Source organism: Anabrus simplex, chromosome 1 (genome assembly GCF_040414725.1).
Source record: "Anabrus simplex isolate iqAnaSimp1 chromosome 1, ASM4041472v1, whole genome shotgun sequence".
NCBI lineage: Eukaryota > Metazoa > Arthropoda > Insecta > Orthoptera > Tettigoniidae > Anabrus > Anabrus simplex.
In genome coordinates this window covers 1,622,040,796-1,622,060,730 of record NC_090265.1, presented here as the reverse complement: position 1 = coordinate 1,622,060,730, position 19,935 = coordinate 1,622,040,796, and the positions used below count along the sequence as shown (strand labels likewise).

Here is a 19,935-nt window from a genome sequence, read left to right as displayed (position 1 = left end):
AACGCCCTTAAAGACCTTGCAGGTGTACTCGCAGAAATGGGCCCAAACGACCCATGGAAGCATAAGTTAAAATCAGTATATGATGAGTTTTTTCTATCCATGGGATTTCCCCTACTGCCAAGTAAAACATGCGGTTACTGCAATGGAATTGTCGGAGCATATTAAATAAGAAACATCGTAACATATTCTGGAATATTAACAACTCTCATTTGTACTAACTCCTTAAGCACCTTAATGGCTTTAGACAATCCCGAACATATCAATAATTGGTACATTCAAAATTTACGCCAATTAATTATGACTTGTCCCTCTGTCATGTTAACGTATTATTCGCATAGATTCCGGACCATTCTGGAATACACGGTAACGTCACAGCGGATATCCTATCTAAAGAGGCCGCCCAGGGTACTGGATTGGACTACTATATCGCAGTTTCACACACAGACTTATGGGAACACTGTCGTCACTTCATCCACGATCAGTGGTGTGCAGAATGGCGCTGAACTTCCCAGTTGAAAGGTAAGCACTTATTCACGCTTATGCCTGATATTCCTAATAAACCGTGGTTCGCCTTTGGTAACTACACTCGGCGTCATATTACTTTAATCATACGGCTCCGCTTCAATCATGTGTGTACACCTGCTCATCTCTATCGCCTTAATCTTCTCGAAAGTAACTTCTGTCCATGCGGTCGGGCAGTAGGTGCTGTCAATCATATCTTTTTTCAGTGTCAGACATATGAACATCACCGTCGCGAATTCATAGTTAAGTTTCTTCATGCGGGTTACCAACTGCCTTTAAATGTTTCGTGTTTAGTGTTTCAACCAACTTTTCGCGTTGTAGACTTCATACTTACTTTTTTAGTTATCTGTAACATCCACTTGTAAACTTTCCTTCCCTATGGGTACGAACTTTCGCATCCCACCCCTATTTGTCGTCCGGTCTAGTTTGTTTGTAGTAAGACGTCGTGGCAGACCACACAGACGTGAAGCATTAAAACCCTGTGTCCCAGTGTTTTTGTGTTATGCCTTGATAGTTTAGCCTCCATATTATTGGTCTTTTCCTCCGTTTCATTATTGCCGGCTGTAATTAGCTTCATTACATAGCTAACCCTACTATCTCGTAGTGTACTACTTTCTTCTAATGTTGGTACCTCTCCCAGACATTACTTATCCCGCAAACCAGTGACTGGACGTAGCGTCTTACGACGATGTCCAAAAACTAACCAAGAAGAAGAAGATCATGTCATCTGCATACATGATCAAAGTAGCCTTCGAATTATCGTTTGTAATTGATTTGACATCTGCCGTTAGTATATTAAACAGGGTAGGACTGATAGGATCACCCTGCATGACACCGTTGGTTTGCCTTATTTTCCTTGACCTTATATCGTTGTTACTCATTTCAATGTAATTGTAACTCATGCTGTTTTGTATTATCAAGGTGTGTGGGTGGCTTCGCCCTATAACATCTCTCAACTTTTCCATTAGCTTTCTTCTGTTAACTAGGTCAAAGTCTTTTCTGTAATCTACGAATACTGCGTAGTACTTTCCCTTGGGATGTCGCAATGCTGCTTCTATATTCTGCATTAGAAGTTTCACGGCCTGTATTGTGCTCCTCTGTTTTCTAAAACCAAACTAGGAGTCTGGTAGAAAAGTATCAATTAGTATATTAAGCCTTTCGTTGATGATACATGTGAATACCTTAGAAAAGGACATACTCCAGCACAGTTCCTCTGTAGGAATCTGGGTTGTCGAACGATTCTTTTCCTTTGTAAAGAATTTTCATGGTCGCCGTCCTCCATTTTTCTGGTATTACCCCTGTTTGAAAACATTTGTTTAATACGGACACCCATTGGCCTATCAGGATATCTGCAGATTCTTTCAAGTATTCCGGAAAAATTCCATCCTGTCCTGCCGCTTTTTTAATCTTGGTTTGTTGTATTACCCTCATTATTTCCTCTTTAGTAATGACTATGTCAATTAACTCATCTCTTTTGGGCTCAGTATTGTATGCCTCGCCTGAGTTCATTTGATTTAAAATTCTAATGAAATGTGTCTCCCATGCTTTGATAGAAATTTCGCAAGACGTATTTGCACTTTTCTTATTTAATGCCAGGTAAGATTTGTTAAGGCTTCTTGTACTTGCTTTTTCGCCCTTTTTGTAGATACTCCTTTCTCTTCGTTTCCAGTAGAATTTTATATCGTCTTTTCCTCTCCGCATATTGTGCCAGACTTTACTTTTTATTAGACGTTTTGGCTATGTGTAGAGCCTCCAAAACTACTTTTCTTTCTCTGTAGCATTCGTTATCGATTCATAACTGTGCATATCTCTCCTTGCGTTCCACGCAGGCTGATTGTAGCAGGCTAGTAACAATATTTGCGGCTTCATTAAATTTTCCCTCTTCAGTGTGCTGTTTTGCCTCTTCAACCTTTTTGTAACTTTCTTTTAATTTCTGTACATCCAGTCTACAATCCTGTGTGGGATTTCTGTCTTCCTGTTCCTTGCCGGCTCCTTCCATATGATTGTTGTCAACAGTACATGCTTCCTTATTGTAGCAGCTGCCGACGTCCATAGTCCTACCTGTTCAATTATGTTTATTTCATATCATCTGTAGAAAACCAAGTCTATTGTGCTAGATCCGTTCGATGCTATATAAGTTACGGGCTCTGGTTTGCTTATAAGAGTTAAAAGTCAGGTTGTGAGTTTCACAAATAGGAAAAGTCCTCTCAGTTTTAATTACTGCGTTGATGGTGTGAAAGTTCCTTTTGGGGATCATTGTAGGTATCTAGGTAATAATATAAGAAAAGATCTTCATTGGGGTAATCACATAAATGGGATTGTAAAGAAAGGGTACAGATCTCTGCCATGGTTATGAGGGTGTTTAGGGGTTGTAGTAAGGATGTAAAGGAGAGGGCCAATAAGTCTCTGGTAAGACCCCAACTAGAGTATGGTTCCAGTGTATGGGACCCGCACCAGGATTACCTGATTCAAGAACTGGAAAAATCCAGAGAAAAGCAGCCCGATTTGCTCTGGGTGATTTCCGACAAAAGAGTAGCGTTACAAAAATGTTGCAAAGTTTAGGTTGGGAAGAATTGAGAGAAAGAAGACGAGTTGCTCGACTAAGTGGTATGTTCCGAGCTGTCAGTGGAGAGATGGCGTGGAATGACATTAGTAGACGAATAAGTTTGAGTGGCGTTTATAAAAGTAGGAAAGTTCACAATATGAAGATAAAGTTGGAATTCAGGAGGACAAACTGGGGCAAATATTAATTTATAGGAAGGAGAGTTAGGGATTGGATAAATTACCAAGGGAGGCGTTCAATAAATTTCCAATTTCTTTGAAATCATTTCGGAAAAGGCTAGGAAGACAACGGATAGGGAATCTACCACCTGGGCGACTGACTTAAATGCAGATCAGTATTGATTGTTTGATCCTTCCTCATTCATAATATCCTGTATGATTTCTGTTTTCTGATCTGGTTTATCTATCCTCGCGTTGAAATCTCCTGCAAACATTACGTTTCTTTCGGTTTCTACCTGGATTATTGCCTTCATAATTGATTCCACCGCATCCCCTATAGACGTGTCTGGTTTTAAGTACATTCCAATAATAGCCAGGCTTTCCGGTTTTACCATTACTATATTGTACTTATTTCTCTGATCTTCCCTACTGTTGGTTTGCGGAGTACTGTGAAACCTCCTGACGGCCTACCAAATACAGTAGAGACAATACACGACACTTACGGATTTCGCCTTGCTAAAATGGGAGACAATTCGACGGTGGCGCTCCTAGTGACTTGACCTGAACAAATCGCGCTAAATTCAAATATCAATGGAAATGTATATACGGAAATGGATAAATAAATTACGTCTAGAAAGAAAGTGGTATTGAGATATTAACTTCGAAGTTGCTAAAGCAATTCTGGATAAATGAATGAAGAATTATTTAAAAGGTTATTATTCAAAGACTGAAATTAGACATATAAACAATGTGTGAAATGGACTGCTGTGAAATGGCTTGATCTTCCATTTATGCATTACTTTTTTAGCTTTAGCATACCTGCCTGAAATCTTACGGTTGGATTTGTCTTTTTTCCTCATTTAAAAACATTGTATCATCACATTAAGACATTTGTCAATAAAAATGTCGGCACATTCCTTACACATATGATGCAATGAATTAACATTTAATAGCTGGACAATTTTCCTCTTAACATGAAGCCTACTAACAGAAAGAAAATCTATAAAATCTCGGCTTTAATCTGAGAAGAGGGATAAAAGAAAGAAAAGTTTGAAAATGTTGTCGATAGTGATGCTTTGAGGAATATTTACGTACAATTAGAGTAAAAATTACCCTTGGCTGTATAGTCGAGGATTTTTAAAGTCGCTGGCCTGGAAAATGATCTGAACAGATCTTATAATTCTTATACAAGCGTAACGTCCCTTCTTTCTTGTACACTTTATCCAAATCGCTTCTGTGACATTTCATAACCCACAAATCACACCTACAACAACACATCGGTACTGAAGGTTAACTGCTGCACTATACAATAAAATATGCGTATTATATTTTAAGCCCGTTAAAGCATGGGTCGAGCAGGTCAGAAGATTATGAAGTACTATAAAAATCTCTGTCACTGGAAGATATATATGCAAACACAATATTACTTACATGTTCTTGTCACGAGGGAACCTGAAGAACGACCGCGCATTTTTCTCTACTTCGTAATTACTGCAGCCAAACACAGCACATACCTTTCGCCTCATGTTGAGAGGAGATATCAAGGAATGATACACGCTACTATTTAATTATGCCAACTCACTGAAAACGCATAAATAACACCAAAAACTTCACACAAAAATACACGTGCTCTTATGACAGAATCAGTACCTTTCAGGTCTATCCGCTAGAGTGAGCTCCAATAGCTGTCCCTCGATATCTCGCTCAGTGTCGTGTATAGTACGCGCACCTTTTCTTGAGCCCTGGTTCCCATTCGTTACTATGGAGATTCGGGCTCAAGAAAAGGTGCGCGTACTATATTGTCTCTACTATATTTGGGCCTACCTAATGTCTTTGGTGACATGACGAGCCCATATCCATTTATAGAACACAACGAGCTCCTCTTTCTAGCTCGTTGATAGAACATAAACATGTTTATCAGGGAGTAATAACAAATACAGTGGAGACAATATTCTTTACTCCCTGGTGTTTATGTAGTTTGTTTCTGTGTAGATAGCTTATATATGCTGCTATCTTTTGAGCAAATATTGAACTAGTTCTGCAATAATTTTTATGTTGTGATTTGCATTCAAAGGATAGTAATTGATGTTTGTTATGGGAGTTAGTGTGCTTTGTTTTGTGTTTAATGTATGAAAGAGACCGCAGGAAAGTGGTTAGGAAGGCAAATCTTCCATATTGACAATTCTGACTCCTGTTTTGGTCGTGATTTTGTCCTCCATGTTCTTGCAAGTTTTTCTTTAGAAGGCTAAAGGAAACCAATGAAGTTTGATTTGTTTTTGGACGAAAGTTTGACGTATGCTAGCAGCACTTGGGACATTAAATTTTATTCATCACCGTGCCACATTTTTCTCAGCAGGGAGACGTAATCATCCATAATGAGCTTCCTGTTGTAAGTGTATTATCTCATCATACGTCAGTTATAAATCCAAATTACTGGTGAAGATTTGATAGTCCTTTTCTTCCCAGTGTACTGTTTATTACTACGTTTTAAATTTTTTGGGTTTTAAAACTTTTTTTTTTTTGTGCATTTAGTGTGTGATGTTTCTTAACGTGTAACTTGGTAACGTATATCTTTTAGGTTAGTAATTCCGCTGTTTGTGCAAGTACTGACTTCACCGTGATGAATGTCTTATAATGTTTTTGTTTATATATTTGAATATTAAAGAATAATATGTTAATGACTTGCTGTTTGTTTGGTCTTATTTTCGTACCGTACCGTACCGTATCTCGTGCAGAGCTCTGTATGGGGCTACATTGTAGAATTCGTTTATCGCTATGGTTTATGCCTATATGTATCGAACTTTTATTTTTAACCGTGTTACATAGCATTTTTTGCTAAGGGTTAGTTCTCTTTCATTCTGTATTCGTCCATTTCTCCGTAGAGTTTGCCATTATTGAAATCTTAGACTAGTTGCTAATCCGTGAAGAGATGATTAATTCATATATTCCTGGTAATTTTCAAGGACTTGACGTGAAATGATACGATCAATAATTGGTCTTGCTTGAAGATACTGACACTGACAACAACAGTCCTTACACCTCCAGATATTAGAATATAAAAGGGCATAATATGAAAGTAAAAAATTTAAACTGTGGTTGCTAGCGTAAGTCCGCTAATCTTATCGTGAATGGAAGAGAATGACCAAAGGAGTTCTGCATGATATAAGCCTAGCACAAGTGTTCGGTAGCAGTGTGTTAATGTAATGCTATGCTCAATTAGAATTTTTTGTTGTTATTCCTATGTCATGCCTTTACTAGCGGGACCTAGTGTTTACAGTGCGCTATGTCTTCTGGTATGGGCTAGAGCAATCTTGTTACTTTCATTGATCTGTCTCAGCTTTATCCTTGGCTTTGACAAAATGAAAGTGACTGAGGTATGAGTGATGCTAGTAATGCCATTCCTTCTGCAGCCAGTCCCTGCTATGAATGGTGTGAAAATATTGCTCATAGGGTCGGTTGGTGCATGCATTTCAGTGGGCTTGGCAGACTGATTATGTAATAGCAAATTCTGGCTCGGTGAGGAAAGCAATGGGAAAACTATTATCCGCACACTTTATGTTGGTGCATTTACACCCTAGCGCTGAATCGGTCGACCTCGGTGATCTTCGAGATTCGTACTGGCAACCTTTGAAACACAAACTATGAATCGCTTAAGCATCGTTGTGCGACATCTGGCGTGCAGTTTACGTACTAGTACTGTTGTTGTTTACACAACAAAGCCAAAGTATAGAATTCATGCTAGGAACAAGATTCGCATCAAGAAATGTTTTATAATGTTACATAATGTGTATGTGACATAGTTGTTGGCTTAAGATGATAACGGTTTAGAAACTTTGTATCGATCGATCATATTCTTGATTCAATTCAGATTTCATTTTCCTTTGGTTGGCAGCACTATCGATACCGGGACACCTCCCTCCTTACTCCTCACCACCATACACAAATGCACCAACATAAAGTGTGCGGACTATACCTCACTCCTCATTTCCCTAGTACGCCTCTTCAGTGATGCCTAGGCCATCTATGACAGCTGATGGTAGAGCTGTTGAGGATCCAACCAGCCTTCAGGCTGAGGACTAAATATACATATATATTCCTATGTCTGTATTGTATGTTACAACTCGTATGGGTATGAATTTATCCTATGCCTTAAGGAATGAATAATGTTATGGTTTTGTATCCCAATATGTACTTTTACATTTTACGGAGTCGTGGAGGTGCCAGAATTTTGTCGTGCAGAAATTGTTTTATGTACGTATAAATCTGTGGATTCAAGTGTAATGGATTTGAACATTTTCAAATACCTCCTGTCCGAGCCAGAATCAAATTCCTTTAGCAATGAAGTAGGGACAGTACTTAACTGCCTCTAAGATTGGGATAAGTAAAAAGTGGCTGCCATTGTTCCATCTCTTTGATGATAACAGTGTTTAGAAAACTGTCAAAATTAGTAGTCCAAAGGCATGTCTCAAAACCTGGATCCCTCGTGCTGAGATGATATATATTCGTAGCGGAAACAACCAAGACAATATCCAGCAGGATGGGTATCTATTTGTTAAACTAATAATAATAATTATTATTTATTTTCCATTAATTGTAGGTACAATTTATGGATGTTGAATGGAGAAAGGGCATAGCCCCACATACACGAAAGTACCTCCATCACCATTGTCACCAACTTCATAGCTAAATGGTTAGCGTGCTGGCCTTAGGTCCATTGGGTCCCGGTTTAGATTCCCATCCGGATCCTTCCTCTGCTGATACTTCGGGCAAATCATCTCTTTGTTGTTTTTGAACCCTTCACAGCAGTACCGTAGGCTCAACTTTGTCTGGGAAATGATATCGATCAGTCTGTAAGGTAGGTCTTCATGGGCGGGGGCGGTAGAATAACACCCACGGTATCCCCTGCCTGACATAAGAGGTGACTAAAAGGGGCCTCAGGGGCTCTGAACTTTGGAGCGTGGGTTGGCGACCACGGGGCTCTCAGCTAAGTCCTGGCATTGCTTCCACTTACTTGTCCCAGGCTCCTCACTTTCATCTATCCTATCCAACCTCACTTGGTCAACTCTTGTTCTTTTCAGACCCCGACGGTGTTACGTATGGAGACCTAGGGAGTCTTTCATTTTCATGCCCTTCATGGCCCTTGTCTTCCTTTGGCCGATACCTTCATTTTTCGAAGTGTCGGACCCCTTCCATTTTTCTCTCTGATTAGTGTTATATAGAGGATGGTTGCCCAGTTGTACTTCCTCTTAAAACAATAATCACCACTACCACCATCACGGGTGACGGAACGCATCTTGCAATGAAGATGAAATCATTTCTTCTGCCAGTCTCTGCTTGAAAATATCGAATGTTCTGTCCCATTTTCCATTCACACTTTGATGCAGAATATTGAAGTTCAAAAGTATGTCCAAGAGATTTTTTTTTTTTTTTTTAATATGGGCTTTGCGAGTTCTATGCTTGACGTGAAATTGACTGAGAAGCTGATCTCCTAAATCTACACCTCCCATGTGAGCATTATAGGCTATAATTGCTGTGGGTTTAATTCATATGACTCCAATCTTCCTGTCAGTCTTTCCAGTATCAGCAAAATCTAGTCCATGCATTGTACAGAGTACAGTATGCATTGTAGAAGAGTACAGTAGCATCCTTCTTGTCTTTCCATTTGATTGCGCAGATGTTACTGAATAAAAATATAGTTGCCTCACCTTTCTGGAGTTGTATTTTACTCAGTTCTTTGGGCATGGTTTTCCTGTTAAGTCTGACTGTCCCACGCACAATTGTCCGTGTAGTATGTATAAAGTGGTACAGGTCTGGAGAATACAGATTGTCAATAAATAAACAATAACCCTGATCCAGTAGATTGCTGTGAGACATCATATCAGTAACTATTTTGCTGCTAGCTGGCATATCATCCATTTTATCATGACCCATATGAATTAGAATGAAGCCTATGTTTTTAACCATTCTTTGAATGGCGTGCTGTAATGCTATGCTCCTTTGATTTGTAATACTGAATGGAATGCAAATGGCCTCTGCATTTCATCAGCGATTCATGTGAACAAATATCCCTGCCAGGCATTATAGTGTCCTAAATTTAGATTCAATCATTCCCATTACAGGACATAACTTTCAGAATGGATCAGATTTATCAGCAGTTTCATTGTTTACTAAATGTAAATATTTACCCAGTTTGAGGAATCTAGACACCAATAACTGTGAATTGTTGGCTTCTGTACTAATCCCATTAGAATGCAAAGAACAATATACACATGTATTTCATGCAAGTTTGTCGGTAAAAAGTCTAGATCAGTACTGGCATACCTATCGTTGCATCTGCAATGTATTGTACTAGGTATACTGTCATCTAAGTACTGTCTGAAAATGAATTCCCTGCTTACATTTTCATAAATTCCACTGGTAGGGTACACTCCACTTGTTCCTCAAAAGGTATGTATAACTGGAATATTCCATTCTTATGTCCATTTTCAATCAACATGTTCATCCTCTTTGCTAACATCGCTTTCTTCTTTCTTTTGATACAGCCAACTTTGGGCTATGAATACACCAGCTACCTGTTCCGCGGTTTAGCAGGTCGTTACTCTGGATTATCCCTCAGTTCCGCAACTTTCTGTCAGAAGATATTTCTTTTTTGAATTTCTGTGGGTGTGATACCTCCTTTGTTGAGATCTTTATGCACTTCATTCAACCAGCTGGGATGAGTTTTCCATTTTTCTTTCATTATAAATTATGTCATAATATATGCAGAGGGTCACAAGGAACTTCCCCCTTACTATCACTGCTCAAATTAGAGCCTATAGTCCTATTAAAACAATGTGCTTGTTATGACAGCACGTGGCACTGAGCAAAGGTGTGTAAGCACTGTGTTGCCACATGTTCTGGCTGGTGTTGCTACCATCACAATCAATCCCTCTCGCACTGTGCTTGGCGCAGGAATCATGAGAGCGTTAGGATAACATTAAATATTGTTAATATTATTCCCAAGTGACTCAACAGTAATTTTATTGGCTCAAATATCCCCCTTATTCTCAGGTTGTTATCAGGCTAACTCCTGATGATAGATTTCCATTTTTAGGATTTCAACAGGAGCGTAGTCATCATCATCATCATCATCACCATCATCCTAAACCATCTCCAGTTCCCCGGGTGTGGTATATGAGCCTCCTCCATCTCATCCTGTCCTTGTACCATTCTTCCTCCACCAACTTGTCTCAATCATGACCTCTCAGCAGTACATCGCTCTTAACTAAATCTTTGTAATAGACAAGAAAAATGTTCCACCGATCAATACTATTTATTGTGAATGAATTATTGCACTAGTACTGGTTTCAGCCTTTCTTGGCCATCATCAGCTAGCATACAAATTTACGGTCGTTAGACAAAATTACAAAGATGTTACGTTAGAGCATCCGGATGTCTAATGAAAAATGGAAGTAAAATATATTGCAGTATGTTGCGTTAAAATATCTCTGATTAAAAGTGGTGATGGTTATAATAAACTAAAACCTATTGATTGAGCATGGACATGAGTACATAAACACATTAAAATATATAGGCCACATCATAAGACACTAAAAAATATAGCACATTAAACACATTAAAACATGGTATATTTTAAAAACGTCTATTAAAATTTGAGTTCATGTTGCGTTGCATTCATTCTTCAATCCTCTTGTAGTTCTTGTGTGTATTAGGTGATCATCGAGAATGTTCTATGGCTGATATACTTTGTATTGGTATGTTATAAGAACTCTTGTCATTAAAATTTGAAAATTGAGTACTGTGCAATTCAACTGTTAATGTAGTCCAGTAATATTTATATATACAGCGAGATAGGGTTTGATTTTAGAGCAGTTGGTGGTGACACCTCTCTCGTCTATGCACGTTATATTGTTGTTAATGTTGTTGCTGTGGAGGTTGTGTACCGATATGTTTGGAGATTTGTTGTGTTCTGCCTATGCCCCCTGGTTTTCTGGATCATAGTGCATAGGAATTTCATTCCAGCTGCCTGAAGTTTGGAATTATCTCTATTGGTCAATGTTGTGGTTTCGAGACTGTATGTAAGAATTGGTGTATAATAGGACTTGTACAATGTCATTTTTGTTTTCATGGGTATTTGCTCATCCCACAGCAGGTGTCTTACCTGGTGGTAAAATTGTGTTGCCTTATTGATTCGATTGTTCACCTCATGTTTTGCTAGGTTGTCATTTGATATAATGCTACCCAAGTATTTGAAAACTCGAAAGCTGTCCAGTTGAGCTTCATTTAACATGACTATTGGTTCTGCTCCTTCCCCATACACTTTCATCACCACCGTCTTGGTCTTGCTGATGTTTAAACCATATTTCTTAAACTCCTCATTCCAGCTTTGTATTCTCTCTCCCAATTCCTCTTCTGAGTCACTCCAGATCGCAACATCATCTGCAAATGTGAAGGCTTTTGATATCTCCATGTTCATTCCTTTTAATAGATTTCATTACTACATCCATTACAATAATAAATAGAAGTGGTGACAATGAGCTGCCCTGCTGCACTCCTCTCTTTGTTTCAAACCAGTCCGACAAATCACATCCTACTTGAATACAGCTTCTGTTCCCACTGTACAACATTTTCACTTTGTCTATGAGGCTGTCTCGCACTTAAAGTTCTTTCATGCATTGCCAAATTCTTTCCCTTGGTACACTATCGTATGCTTTCTCAATGTCCAAAAATATTAGAAATAAAGGCTTGTTCTTCTCCCAGTATTTTTCCATTAGCATCCTAATTGCAAATATAACGTCTGTAGTTGACCTTCCTGGTCTGAAACCATACTGCTCTTCTTCCAAAATTGGATCAACAATATCTCTGATTCTGGTCTCTATTATTTTTTCCAATATTTTCAGTACATGAGACAGTAGTGTGATACCACGGTAATTAGTACATTTTCGTCGGCTTCCTTTCTTGAAAAGAGGTACAATGATGCCCGTCTTCCAGTCCTCAGGAATAGTATTTTCCTCCCATATCTTGTTGAGCAGTCCGTAGAGCCATTGGATTCCTGGAATTACCGCTGCTTTCAGCATATCTGCACTTAGTTCATCTATGCCCACTGCCTTTCCTTTCTTCATGCTCTTGAGCGCATTTTCAACCTCAAGCCATGTAATTGGTGGTTCAGTTGTGGTTCCTCGACTTGGCTCTCCTCTATCCGTTATGTTTTCTGTATCTCCATTCAGCAGCTTTTTGAAATAGATCTTGAGTTCTTGTTTAATTTCTCCCTCTTCTTGTGCCAGAGTTCCATCATCACGTTCTTTTGTTTTTGTGGTCTCTTGATCCCTTTGCTTGTTTTTCACTACCCTGTATAGCAATTCCATATTTCCTCTACTGTCCTGTTCCAGTTTGTCTGCAAACTCATTCCATTTCTTCTCTTTTTCTTCCCTTGCAATGTTCTTTACAGCAAGTTTCTTGTTCCTGTATACTCCTTGAAGTCTTTGTATTTCTTGTTCATTTCGTTCTTGCCCCTGTTTTTGTTTTTCCTTGTCCAGTGCCTTCTTTATTTGGTTTCTTTCTTTCACCGCTGTTTTCACTCTATCATTCCACCATGGTGTCTCCTTTTTTCTTTTGATAGAACTTGTAACTCCACATAGGTTTTTGGCTTCTCGCACAAAGGTGTCTTTGAAGGCCTTCCATTCTTCATTAACGCTGGTTACTTCACACTTTGGCAAACTCTGTTGAATCCTTAGTTTGTATTCTTCCTTTATTTGGACTTCTTGCAACTTCCAAGTTTAACCGTTGTTTTTTTCATAATAAGTTTCTGCATTTCATTTGTCTTATGTTTGAAGTCTACTACCAACAATCTGTGGTCACTGTCCATGCTTTCACTAGGGATGACCTTTGATGTACCTGCCACCATCTTTATTTGTGATTACGTAGGCAATCAATGTTCTATACTGGCCATCCTAGCTGTACCTTGTTATTCTGTGACTCTCTCTTTTTTTGAAGAATATATTTTTGATTATAAGATCATTTCTTCTGCACAGATCTAATAGTTCTCCTTCTGGGTTCCTTTGTCCAAATCCATGTGGACCAATGATGTTCTCGTACCCAAGTCTGTCTACCCCAACTTGCGCATTTAGATCTCCAATAATAATAATAACATTTTCCTCATTAACTGTATCTTCCAGGTCTTGCCGAAATTTCTCTTTGTCTTCCTCACTGCAGCCTGTCTGTGGGGCATACACTTGTATGATGGTGTACTTAGTGTTCTCCAGTTTCATGAACATTTTAATGATTCTATCACTTTTTCAGATAACTTCATCTGTAGCATCAGTCCCTTCGTTAATTAAGAATCCAACACCATTTTTCACTACCTTCTCCTGTCCACTCCACTATAATTTATAACCTCCACGAAGTGTCTTACTTCCAATCCCTTTCCATTTGGTCTCACTTAATCCCAATATTGATATTTTTCTATCCATCATGTCTAGGAGTTCTTCTATCTTTCCGGTTAATGATAGAATGTTCATAGTTCCAATTTGGTATTTGGGTCTCTTTTTTATTTGGGGTTTCCTTTCAGAACATTGTATATCATCAGCCTTACGGTCATCATACTTTACAATTGTCTGAGAGGACGTGTCAGTCCGGTCTATAATATTCTTTCCGAGGCTCTTTTTCTTATTGAAAGCGACTGTACTCAATACTCTACTGCTGTCTTGCTAGGCCTAATGTATAAGAGGATTTTCTTTCAGGGTTTACTCCCTTAGCCTTCGAGGATGCCTTCCTCGTCCTACAAGGCAGTAGGTTCCATCTGTACACCCCAGAAGGATGGGTTGCCTCTTCCGCCATCTCCACCGTATCGAAGTCCATCTTCTCCGCCGTAGAAGCCGCTGAGGTCTTCACCCTTAACCCAGGGCAAGGGCCCTCCATATTTATGACCCCTGGAGAGAGGGTGTCCCAGTATTTTAAAACCCCCAGGAATTGGGCTATCTGTTGGTCCGCGGGTTGTATTGGTTATTTCAACCAGCCCTACATACTGTAGGGACCCCCTATCCGCCACCTGGGGATGCGCTCTGTAGGGGTCAGGTTCCCCTGGTTACTTATAGGAAGTTAACCCCGCCTACAGTGAGTAAGGTTATTTGCAGAGGGGAGCGTAGTACATATAAAAATATGACATGACTTTATGTAAAATTATTGTGGAAATGTCTGTTGACATAATATTAGATTGACCCGCTCAGTATTCCTGGTTCAAATCCGGGTGAGGATGGGAGAAGTATCTAAGAGCATGTTGGGTTTTTTTTTTGGATAAAAAAGTGAATTCAGTTGGAACCTGCCGTTGGTTAATAGACGCTGGTTAATAGAGCAAACGCCTGAAAAGCCTTACATCTGATATGTTTTTGACATTTTTGACATGCTCTATTGGTGAAAAATATCTAATTCCCTCCATGGGAATTTAAAATTTTCCATTCGGAATTGCTAGGCGGGCAATAATTCCATTGTGGAGATTTATCTCCCGTATGCAGTTATCAGACTGTGCCTCTTATAAGGGCTTCTGATAAGTTCACCTGCATACACCCCAGTGTCAGTGGGTAGGGTCTGACACATCCCACTCTGATGAGTCTAGTGTCAGACCTAAGACGAAACGCTGGTTAATCGAGCAAACGCCTGAAAAGCCTTACATCTGATATGTTTTTGACATTTTTGACATACCTGCTGTAGGTGTTGGCACAATTTAAGACGAGAGTTGTGATTGGTAAAAGTCCGTCCTTCAGCTTTGCCATTTTGCAGGTCGATCTTGCGATCACAAATTATGGGGTCTCTTTTTACTGAAATCCGAAGCATAGTGCCGAGTTTTCCCTGGTGTTGATAATCCGTCATGTGATGGTCCAAGTACATTCTCTCCCGCCCTTCTTCTTCTTCTTCTGACTCCTTTTCATTCTTTTTTTTTTTTTTCCCCTCCCTATTCTAATTACTGTAGCTGGACTCTCTTAAAAGCTGCTCCCCTATTTGTTCTACAGTTTTACTAATCCGTCAGTAGGCCTCTACTTTCCCTTGCAGACTCAAAATAGTCCTATAAGCCACCATATAGCGAACTTGACCACGAATAACGAAGCCATGCCTCCCTTTTACGCTTGCCTTGTATCAAGTTAATTTTTTGTCGCCCTCTTCATTTTGCGGCACTTTGAACTGTTTGCAGCATATTGTAGTTCAATAAATAACAAGGATTAAGTTAGCCTAAATCTTTAGACATACTACACGATACTAAAATATTTACATTACACTAAAATGATATACAGAGTCTTGATAAAGATACACTTATTGACACAAAAATTACTTATTTCAAAAACACACAAAACAGATAATGATGTTATCATTCAAAAGCAGCCAGTTAGCCAAGGCCCGTGAATTGGCAACGTGGAAGTCGGACCGGTTGCCTTAGGGAGATTTAAGAGAGAGAGGGTAGGGAAAGGGAAAGGGAAAGGGCATCATTACCTGGTATTGGTTTAAACAGGAGGTGTGTACTGGTTGTCATAGTAACTGCCAACTGGAACTAACACACTGCAAGGTGTCAGAACACTGTAAAACTTCTAGTAAACTTTGAATTTCTTTATTAATGAGCTTTTCCTCTTCACACACGTTTCTTCTAAGCCATCTTCACAACAAAACATTGCAAGTATAAAGAATGGACCTTCCACCTAGTGAATACTATTATTTATTATAAGGTACTTGAAACCTTTTACATTACAGTACTGGTTTCGACTCTATGTATGGGTCATCATCAGCTGATGAAGAACCTTGCATCTTTTTAAAAAATAACATATAATGTTAAAACACTACTTATTCTCATTTTAGATGACTAATTCTAAATTACATTGATACATTGTAGTGTTAAAATGTGCTTGGATGAGAAATGTAAAAGTCTAAAATTGTTCACCAGTTCATTGTGAAGTCAATCAATCAATCAATCAATCAATCAATACTGATCTGCATTTAGGGCAGTCGCCCAGGTGGCAGATTCCCTATCTGTTGCTTTTCTAGCCTTTTCCTAAATGATTTCAAAGAAATTGGAAATTTATTGAACATCTCCCTTGGTAAGTTATTCCAATCCCTAACTCCCCTTCCTATAAATGATATTTGCCCCAGTTTGTCCTCTTGAATTCCAACTTTATCTTCATATTGTGATCTTTCCTACTTTTATAAACGCCATTCAAACTTATTCGTCTACTAATGTCATTCCACGCCATCTCTCCGCTGACAGCTCGGAACATACCACTTAAACTGTATATAGGATAATATCTTTTGTTTATTTCCACCTATTTCCACCTATTCAATACATTGAATAGGTGGAAATAAACAAAAGATATTATCCTATATACAGTTTATGAAACTTTCAATACGGACGAAAAATGATTTTCATCACTTGTAACATACCACTTAGTCGAGCAGCTCTTCTTCTTTCTCTCAATTCTTCCCAACCCAAACATTGCAACATTTTTGTAATGCTACTCTTTTGTCAGAAATCACCCAGAACAAATCGAGCTGCTTTTCTTTGGATTTTTTCCAGTTCTTGAATCAGGTAATCCTGGTGCGGGTCCCATACACTGGAACCAGACTCTAGTTGGGGTCTTACCAGAGACTTATATGCACTCTCCTTTACATCCTTACTACAACCCCTAAACACCCTCATAACCATGTGCAGAGATCTGTACCCTTTATTTACAATCTCATTTATGTGATTACCCCAATGAAGATCTTTCCTTATATTAACACCTAGATACTTGCAATGATCCCCAAAAGGAACTTTCACCCCATCAACGCAGTAATTAAAACTGATCTTGATGTTCAGTCACGCACACATTCTTTTGATTCCCGTATCACAATGTTGAATACTTGTTTTAAGTTTTAAAAAGCATCTTATTTCTAATTTTAATGGTACTACATTTTTTTAAAACTTGTGTCAGTAGGAAGTCTGTGTTTTCTAAAAGTTTAATAATAAGGCATCTCTTGTCTTGATGTTTTTAACATGCTTTGACTTCTATAATAAAACAGGTGTGAGTTATGTGTTTTGAAAGGGCAAATAACTTTAAAGCCTTTGTATAATTTGCTCGAGGTCAAGTTGTCTAAGTTTAATGCCTCATTATTTGAAGTGGGATGGTGAGAATGTTCCCTTCTTCATAATTGCGATCTGTTGGAGGATTGTGCTGTGTCTGATTATTTTCTTGCTGTCTCTAGCCTGTTACCTGTGTCCTTGTCGGGTGCACAGCGCGTTATTAAACTTTTAGAAAATAGACTTTCTACTGACACAAGTTTTATAAAAAAATGTAGTACCATTTAAATTAGAAATAAGACATTTAAAAAAACTTAAAACAATAGTATTTGACATTGTAATACATGAATCAAAAGAATGTGTGTGATTGCTAGATTCAATTTCCTAGTAACCTTGCCATGCTGGTTTCTCATAAGGCAGTAATTTTGAGGGTATGTCATCATTCCAGGTGTCATGTTCCTATTTAGCTCTCTCAAAGCTCTGTCGAATTCTGACCTCAAAATTGGGGATCTCATTTCATCAGCATCAACAGCCTCTGCTTGTTCCAGAACCAGATCATCTATGTCTCTAACTTGATACAACTGTTAATATGTTCCTGCCATCTTCCTGCTTTGTCTTCTTTCCCTAGAAGTGGTCTTCCATGTGAGCTCTTAATATTCATACACCTAGGTTTCCTTTCTTCAAAGGTTTCCTTGATTTTCCTTTATGCATCATCTAACTTTCCTAGGACCATACAACCTTCAATACCCTTGCACTTCTCTTCAGCCATTCTTCCTCAGCTGTTCTTTATTCTTCATTCTTTAATTGCTTGTGTTGTTTTCTGCCCTCCTCATTTTTTGCATTCTTTTATTTTCGTCGTTCCTCGATCAATCTAGTATCTCCTAGGTTATCTGTTTATTCTTAGTTGATCTTTCCTTTCTTCCTAACATTTCTTCAGCAACCCTACTGACCTCAGTCTTGACGACTGTCCATTCTTCTTCTATTTTGTTTACTTCAGCGTTTTCAATTTTTTCAACTTCAGATGGCATTTCAATACCAACAAGTTGTGGTCAGAGTCCATGTCTGCTCCTGGGAAAGTTTTGCAATCCAACACCTGGTTTCTGAATCTCTGCCTAATCATAATGAAGTCTATTTGATACCTTCCAGTGTCCCCAGGTATCGTCCACATATACAGCTGTCGTTTATGGTGTTTGAACTAAGTTTTAGCAAAGTCTAAATGATGGTCAGTGCAGAATTCATTCAGCCGACTTCCTCTTTCATTCCTTTGTCCCAATCCTAATTCTCCTTGGCCCACCACTGCATTCCAGTCTCTTATCACAATTATATTCTCGTCACCTTTTACGTGTTGTTTTAAGTCTTCTATCTCTTCATATATTCTTTTAATTTTCTCATCATTTGCTGAACCAGTAGGCATATAGACCTGCACTATTGTGGTGGGCATTGGTTTATTGTCATTTTGAGAACAATAATCCTTTCACTATGCTGGTCGTAGTAACTTACCTGCTGCCGTATTTTCTCATTCATTATTAAACCATCTGCTGCATTACCCCTGTTTGATTTTGTGTTGATAATTCTGTAGTTGCCTGACCAAAAATCCTGCTGTTTCTGAAAACATACTTCACTTATACCAACTAGTACATCTACGTTTAGTCTATCCATCTTCCTTTTCATATTCTCTAACCTACCACAATGATTCAAACTTCTAACATTCTACTCTCCAACTCGCAGAATGTCAATATCCAACTTCCTGATACTTCCTACACTCTTGTGTAGTTCTCACCCGGAGATCCGAATCATGGACTATTTTATTTTACCTGGGAGGAAGCCATCATCAGTACATCATTCATACAGAGAGAGCTGCATGTCCTCGGGAGTTAGCTACAGCTGTAGTTTCCCATTGTTTTCAGCTGTGTAGTAGTATCAACACAAATAAGCCATGTTTAGTATTATTACAAGGCTGTATCATTCGATCCACCTTTGCAACTTCCGGAAGGCTGCTGTCCCCCTTTTGATGAACCATTCATTAGTCTGGTGTCTCAACAGATACCCATCCGATATGTTTGCACTTGCGGCTCGGCTTTCTGCTTCATTGGGACCAGCAAGCCTCCTCACCGCGGCAAGGTCACATGGTTCGCAGGGAAGGTAGAAAAAAATACGGGTGATTAAAGAATGAAGTAGACAGAAAGTGCAGGGCAGCTAAGGAAGAATGGCTGAAAGAGAAGTGCAGGGATGTTGAAGGTTGTCTGGTTGTAGGGAAGGTGGATGCTGCATACAGGAAAATGAAGGAAGCCTTTGGAAAAAGGAAGGTATATGATATTAAGAGCTCACATGGAAAACCACTTCTGGAGAAAGAAGACAAGGCGGAAAATTGGCAGCAGCATATCCTACAGTTGTATCAAGGTAAAGAAATAGATGATATCGTTATCAACAAGATTGATGCTGATGAAATGGGAGCCCCAATTTTGAGTTTAGAATTCGACAGAGCTTTGAGAGACCTAAATAGGAACAAGACACTTGGAATTGATGACATACTCTCAAAATTACTTACTGCCTTAAGAAACCAGCATGGAAAGGTTATTCCATTTACTGTGCAAGGTGTATGATACAGGGGGAGTGCCATCCACTTTAAAGCAGAATGTTGTTATACCTATTCCCAA

The 19,935-nt window shown here is 38.9% G+C and overlaps 1 protein-coding gene across 4 annotated transcripts in view; it reads left to right on the top strand.

The window, feature by feature from the left end:
• The first annotated feature begins 5,293 nt into the window (after positions 1-5,293).
• Positions 5,294-19,935, top strand: part of mats (MOB kinase activator-like 1) — a 163,742-nt gene continuing 149,100 nt past the window's right edge. For 3 of the 4 annotated variants that reach the window (XM_067138282.2, XM_067138283.2, XM_067138281.2), the window contains exon 1: positions 5,294-5,632. In XM_067138282.2, the coding sequence (XP_066994383.1) occupies positions 5,619-5,632 (14 nt within the window). In that variant the 5' untranslated portion in view covers positions 5,294-5,618. Of the gene's footprint in view, positions 5,822-19,935 lie in introns of all 4 variants that reach the window. The other variant, XM_068225633.1, reaches the window with a different exon arrangement.